At 58.1% G+C, this 6,213-nt stretch overlaps 1 protein-coding gene across 2 annotated transcripts; it reads right to left on the bottom strand.

The window, feature by feature from the left end:
- Positions 1-1,772: 1,772 nt before the first annotated feature.
- HRC (histidine rich calcium binding protein) lies at positions 1,773-5,193 on the bottom strand. Of its 2 annotated transcripts, none has more exons than XM_090049933.1 (6): positions 4,221-5,193; positions 3,582-3,661; positions 3,012-3,080; positions 2,600-2,651; positions 2,452-2,488; positions 1,773-2,300 (listed from the first exon to the last, which is right to left on the bottom strand). In XM_090049933.1, exons 1-6 carry the CDS (start codon positions 5,095-5,097, stop codon positions 2,264-2,266), a joined length of 1,152 nt encoding a protein of 383 aa, XP_089906059.1. In that variant the 5' UTR covers positions 5,098-5,193; the 3' UTR covers positions 1,773-2,263. The 2 variants fall into 2 exon arrangements, with proteins under 2 accessions (XP_089906059.1, XP_089906060.1); XM_090049934.1 differs by having other exon boundaries at positions 4,257-5,192.
- Between the last annotated feature and the right edge of the window lie 1,020 nt (positions 5,194-6,213).

Below are 6,213 nucleotides of genomic sequence, written 5' to 3'. Positions count from 1 at the left end.
GGGGGTGGGCTGTTGTCCTTTGATTGTGTTTGCCCTGGGCAGGGGTCCGGGCTGGGGTTTATGGGGGGTGGGGGGTGCAGGTATGGGTTAGGGGTCTGGATAGGAAGGGCTGGAGGGGGGTTTTGGGACTGGGGGGAGTGAAGTCTGGGGTTTGGAAGTTGGAGGCTAGAAGGGGTTTTGGAGTAGGGTTCGGGGGTGCTGTGGGGAGATGGAAGGGTCTAGGGGGAAATTCAGGGCTTTGGGACTGGGGGTCTAGAAGGCTGGGTTGGCCCAGGGTGGCTTCTGGTCTGGGGGGATCTGTCCAGGGTAACTTCTGGGGTGGCTGGTGGGGTGGGCAGGAGCTGGGATGGGTTCTAGGCTAGGATGTGGCGGTCCAGGGGGGGAAATGTCCAGGGTGGCTGGTAGGGAGTCCTGGGGTGGGTTCTGTGCTAGGATTCAGGGGTCCTGAGGTGGGGGGGTGTCCTGGAGACCTGATGGGTTCTGGGATGGGGCTTGGGGGTGCCTGAGGGTCCCCTGGGTTGGGTGCTGTACAATAAGACCTGTATTTTCTGTGCATATCTGTGCTGTGGATTTGGAGTCGATGACTTTGAGTTTTGCTGCCGTTTAATGGCCTACCCGTGGCATCCTGGCATGCCCCTCCCCCCGGCACGTGCCTGGGATCCCGGGGCTGGGGGGGCCACCCATGGGGGGCCAGATTTTGCATGAAGGGAAAAATTTGGGGGAGGGAAACTTTACAAAAAAAAAAAAGTTAAAAAAAAACCCAAAAAAACAACTCTGCCTGGGGACATGGAGGGAGGGGAGGGGGTACCAGGCAGGTGGGACCATGGGGGAGACCCGAGCCTTCACCCCCAATGAACAGGGGTTGGGGCTGTGATGAACTGTGTCATAAAAGCAAAATGGGGGGGAAAAAAAGAGTTTAAAAAAAACTTGGATTCTGTGGTTTTCTTTGCTGGGGTTGAGGGGCCTTGTGTTGCCAGCAGCAACGGGGAGGCCTCCCCTAGAGCACAGTGTCCAGCTCTGGGTCTTGCACTTCAAGAAGGACATGGGCAGACTGGAAAGAGTCCACTGCAGCAAACATGATCGGGGTGGGGGCTGGCTGATGGGGAAAGGCTGAAAGAACAGGTTATTTAGTCAGGGGAAGAGAAGGCTGAAGGGGATTTTATCACAGTCTTCAAATACCTAAAGGTCAATGACAGAAAGGATAGAGATGAGCTTTTCTCTACACCCGCAGGGAACAGGACAGGACTAGGAGCAATGGCCTTGAGCTGCAGCAGGGGGGATTCAGGTTGAAGATGAGGAGGAACTTGATGGCTCTGAGGATGGTCAAACATTGGGACAGACTGCCTCGAGAAGCTGAGATTTCCATCCTTGGAAGGGATGGAGCAGGGTGGACAGATGCTTGGCTGGGATAGTTTAGTCAGGGATGCTGTTGTATGGGCCTGGATTAGCTGTGACCTTTTGAAGTTCCTTCCAGCCCAACTTCCCTGTGTGCCCCACCCCAGCTGTGGCTGTATCTGCATGTCAGGTGAGTGGTCTCCAAATAACCAGCACCTAGTACGTTCCACCCAAGAGGTAGCTGCATCTCAGTACTGGAGGAGGGATCACTCCACAAATAGCCCCTGATGTGCCCCACTCCAGACCTGGCTGCATCTCTGCTGGCTGAAGGGGGTCTCTATATTGCCACTCTCCAACGTACCCTGCACCAGAAGTGGCTGCATTTCAGCCCCTGGAGATCTTTTCCCTGTGCCCCCTTTGACTGCAGGACACGCAGGTCTGGGGGTGTCACAGCTTTTATTGAGGGAAACAGGGATTAACCATACAAAATGCAAAGTTGGGGGGGGGGTTGAGTTCACACCAGGGGCCTGGGCACTTGGACTGGTTGGGGGGCAAAATTGGGCATGGAGGGCCCCAGCCTGGTGGGGATCTGAAGCGGGTGTACCAGGGCCTGGGGATTGAAGGGGAGGGTCCCAGGTCACTTCCATCAACTGGGGGTCCTTGTCACTGCAGCAGTTGTGCCCCTCCATGCTGAGATGGAGCCCAATGGAGGGCTTGAGGGGGTTGGGTCAGCAGTGGGTACAAAGTCAGGGGTACAGGGACACATCCCCCCATGTCGCATCTCAGTCTAGACAGGGGTCAGACTGATACCCCCTTACACACACCCAGATGAGGAAGAGGCCCATCCAGCTGAGTGGGCACCTTGGATCCTAAAGGTTAGAGGTCACCTAGGGCCTTCCCCCACTTTTCCCCCTGCATCACAGCTCCCTCACTGCTCCTGTCGTTCAAAGATGGTGGCGATCATTCTGGGGGTGGGGGGGAGAGGAAAGAGTTAAACTCCTTACTGCCCCATCCCCAGCCCTCTAACCCCCTGCCTCCTTCTATCCACCCCCTTCCAGGATCTGCCCCTTTCCAGGATCACCAGGGGGCACTGCAAGGGGATGGGAGGTCACTCACTGAAACAAGGCCCCAGACATCTCGTCCACTATGCTCCCTGCAAAACACAAGAATAGGATGGGGGTCAGACCCTAGTAGGGCCCCCCTTCCCCATCCCAGCCAGGTGCAGGGCTGGGGGCAGCTATTGGGTTGGGAGTCAGGGGCTCACCTGGCTGGCAGGCAGTCTCACAGACTGGGCACATGTAGCAGAAGTGGCAGTGCTGCATGGGAGACAAGGAGATAGGCAGGTCAGTTACGGTGAAGGCACTGTTGGGAGGAAGTTCTCAGCACTAGGGGAAAAGTCCCAAGTCCTGGCACTGCTTTGGGGAAGTTTGCAGCACCCAGGCTGTCATCCAGAGGAGCTAGCAGGGTTGGGACACTGCCAGGGGAAGCTTGCAACATGAAGGCATGGTCAGGAGGAACCTCACAGTGTGGGGCACTGCCAGGAGGAAGCTCACAGCACCAAGGCTCTGTTGAGGGGGATCCAGGCGCTGCTGAGAGAGAGCTTACAAAACCCAGGGCACTGTCAGGGAGAAGCTTGCAGCACTAGGGCACTGTTGGGGGAAGCTCGCAGCACGTACCTGACAGGCCTCGCAGTGGGGGCTGGCGTCGCCTTCTGAGCAGGGGCACTTGTCACACTCCCCGCAGTGCTGTGAGGAACCACCAGGGGGTGTGTTAATGCCAGGCTCACTGTCCCCAACCCTGGACCAGGGTGGGGGCTGAGGGGACTGGGCAGACAGCCTCTGCCTCAAGGGTTGGGGTCTCCAGATGGGTCCAGGACTCTATTCCCTCAGCATCTGGGAGAGGGGAGGGAGGAGGGCAGAGATGCTGGGCCCCCAGGCAAAGATTGGGGTGCAGCATGCCCACTTCCCTCAGGGAACCTTTGGAGGGTTGGGGGAGGGTGTTCTTCAGGGTAAGTGGTGGGGGGAGGAGAACGGGGGTCTGGGAACACAGGCTGAAGTCTAGGGGGGAGCAAGGGTCAGGGGATACGGCTGGGGCAGATTCGGGGTCTGAGAGGCACAGACCAGGGACTGCAGAGGGCAGAGTAGGGTCTGGGAGTATAGGTTGAGACCTGGGGGCACAGGCTGGGGTGTGAGGAGCTGAGCAGGGTCTGGGGGTGTAGCGTAGGGGGCACAGGGAGTCCTGCTCACCTTGCAGAACTCACAGTACTGGCACACGGAGCCTGGCTGGTACTCCTCCTCCTCCTCCTCCTTCTCCTCCTCCTCCTCCTCTGCAACAAGAGGCACAGCTACTGCCAGGACACCTGAGTTCTCTCCCAGCTCCTAATATGGGGAAGGGTTCTGATGGTTTGGGAGAAAGGGAAGGGCTGCTGGCTACCTGGGTAACCAAGAGTAAGGGTTTGGGGACAAGGAGGTCTGGTGGCTTTGAGCAGAGCTGTTCTGGGAGCCAGGATGCCTGGGTTCTGTCCCAGCTGTGTGCCAACCTTTTACCTGTCCCCTTCCATGAGGACAGCATCCACCCACCTCTCACTTCGACCCTTGGATGTTGACTGGGGCTCCTACCCTTGGCCAGGTTCAACCTCCCTCCAGTCAATGCTCACCCCCAGCCCATAGGCACCCTACTGGGTTCCTCCAAGTGTCCCATAGGCAGCCAGGACACCCATACTGCCCCATGGTGTGAAGCATAGTCCCTACACCCTGCAGTTCAAATGCCCTCACCCTGCCCCCACTACCCCCAGCCCACCCACCCTGGCCTGTGCTCCCACCCTGCCCTACACTACCTCAGTGCCCACATCCCTACCACATATGCCCCTTTCTCCCCATTTGGACCTGCTCTGCTCCCCCCAGCACTGTCGGTCTTCCGACCTTCCTCCTCCTCTTTCTCCTCCTTGCGATGCTCTCTGACCCGGTGCCCTTCCTTGCCATGTCCTTCCTCTTCCTCCTCTTCCTCTGACTCATCAGACTCATCCTCTTCCTCATCCCTGTGGTGTTTCCTCACACCCTCTTCCTCTTCCTCCTCATCTTCCTCTTCCTCAGACTCATCATCATCCTCCTCAGTAGACTTGTCATCATGACCATGGTGGTGAGGGGTGTCCTTGTCCTCAGCCTCATCATCATCATCATTATCCTTGTCCTTGTGGTGGTGATGGTGGTGGTGACTGGGCTCATCCTCATTGCCATGGTCATCAGCATGGTGATGGTGAGTATCATTGTCGTCATCATCATCATCCTCCTCCTCCTCCTCAGCATCATGTTGGTGGTGGTGCCTGTTACCATGCAGATGCTCTTTGTCACTGTGATGATGATGCTCCTTGTAGTGATGATGGTGCTCCCCCTCATTGTCATCATCATCATTATGGTGATGGCCATGGTGGCGGTGTTCATCGTCATCATAGTGATGGCCATCGTGATGGTGTTCCTCATCATTGTGGTGATGATGTTCTTCATCATGGCTGTAGGGATGCCCCTCATCGCTGTAGTGATGGCTGTGCTGGTGCTCTTGGTCATCATGGTGATGGCTGTGGTGCCCATGTTCCCTGTTAGGCTGAGGGTGTTCTGCATCCTGATGGCTGTAATCACCATGGTGATGTGGGTGCTCTATGTCATCATGGGGATGGGGCCCAGTGTCTCCATGCACCCCGAGGGGCTGCAGGGAGCACAGGAGGGCCAGCAGCAGGCCCAGGTGCCAGGCAGAGAGGGGGGCCATGGCTCAGGCAGACAGTGCTGAAGGGGGACTGGTGCAGCTGGGATCCGTGCAGGCCCCAGCCCTGGATGGCTCTGAGCGACGAGCCCAGGTGCCCTACGTAACCCTACGGCCCCAGCCAATGGCTGCCGGCCCAGCCCCCGCTGCCCTGTCATGGCCTTATACGAGCTGATGCCCCCTGGCCTGGCTAAAATTAGCTCCCCCCTCCCCCCAGCAGCAGCTGTGTCACCCTGCGGAGGGAGGGGAGGCTGGCAGAGGGACACAGCACCTGCCCAGATGCCTGGGTTCCCTCCCAGCTCTGGGTGGGGAGCAAGGTCTGGTGTGTTAAGAAAGAAATAGCTTGGGACCAGGACACCTGGGTTGTAGGCACAGCTCTCTGATCTTTGTTGGGGAGGGGGTTGTTCCCTGGCATACAGCTTGTCCCAGCCCCTAAGTCCCTCCTGCCTTGGAGGGAACCCGGCTTCTGAGCAAGCTGATCTGACCCAAGGGGAAAAGGCTGCAGCTGGTAACCAGATCCTGGGATCAGAGCTAAATATAGCACCTTTCCCCTCCTCCCCCCCACCCCGCCCGGGAGCCAGGCCAAGGGCTGCTGGGCACTCCCAGGGCAAAGGGATCAGGGACAAGGGTCCACCAAGGACTCTGTCACATTTTCCAGTGTGGCTATGCAAGAATCCCCAGCAGGGGGCTGACACAGCTGGGCACAAAGTGCCCTGGGCATGGCCCCCAGACGCCTGGGTTCCTTCCCAGCTCTGGGAAGAGAATGGGATGTGGTGGGTAGGAGCAGAGGGTAGGGCTGGGAGCCTGGACACCTGGTCTACCCTGGCTCTGAGAGTGGATCAGGGTCTTTTGGGAGTCTGTCCTGCATCTGGGAATAGAGTGTGTGTGGGCGGGGAGGGGCTAGGACTGTACTGGGGTTGGGATGGGGGCTGTGAACCAAGATTCCTGGGTTCTGCCCAGGTGTTGGCCAAAGTGGCATGTTCAAAGCCAGCATACATGGCAATGCACACACCACACCCTACCCACTCCCCCACAACACACTGAAAGGGCCTGGCAGAAATGCATGGACTTACGGGCAGTGTCTGCTGGGGATGGAGGGGGTCACTGTGGATTTGAGCTCTG

The sequence above is a fragment of the Crocodylus siamensis genome, chromosome 5, assembly GCF_052110815.1.
Source record: "Crocodylus siamensis isolate JL-2025a chromosome 5, ASM5211081v1, whole genome shotgun sequence".
Lineage (NCBI taxonomy): Eukaryota > Metazoa > Chordata > Crocodylia > Crocodylidae > Crocodylus > Crocodylus siamensis.
The sequence above is the reverse complement of the archived record's forward strand: the minus strand, read 5'-3'. Positions and strand labels throughout refer to the sequence as shown.

Bases quoted from the DNA above. Each gene is read 5' to 3' on its own strand.
- HRC (XM_090049933.1), bottom strand. From the start codon at position 5,097: ATGGCCCCCCTCTCTGCCTGGCACCTGGGCCTGCTGCTGGCCCTCCTG. The intron at 3,662-4,220 runs GTCCAAATGGGG...CTCTTGTTGCAG, and splicing joins TGCTGGGGGGAGCAGAGCAG to AGGAGGAGGAGGAGGAGAAG. The intron at 3,081-3,581 runs GTGAGCAGGACT...GGTTCCTCACAG, and splicing joins AGTACTGTGAGTTCTGCAAG to CACTGCGGGGAGTGTGACAA.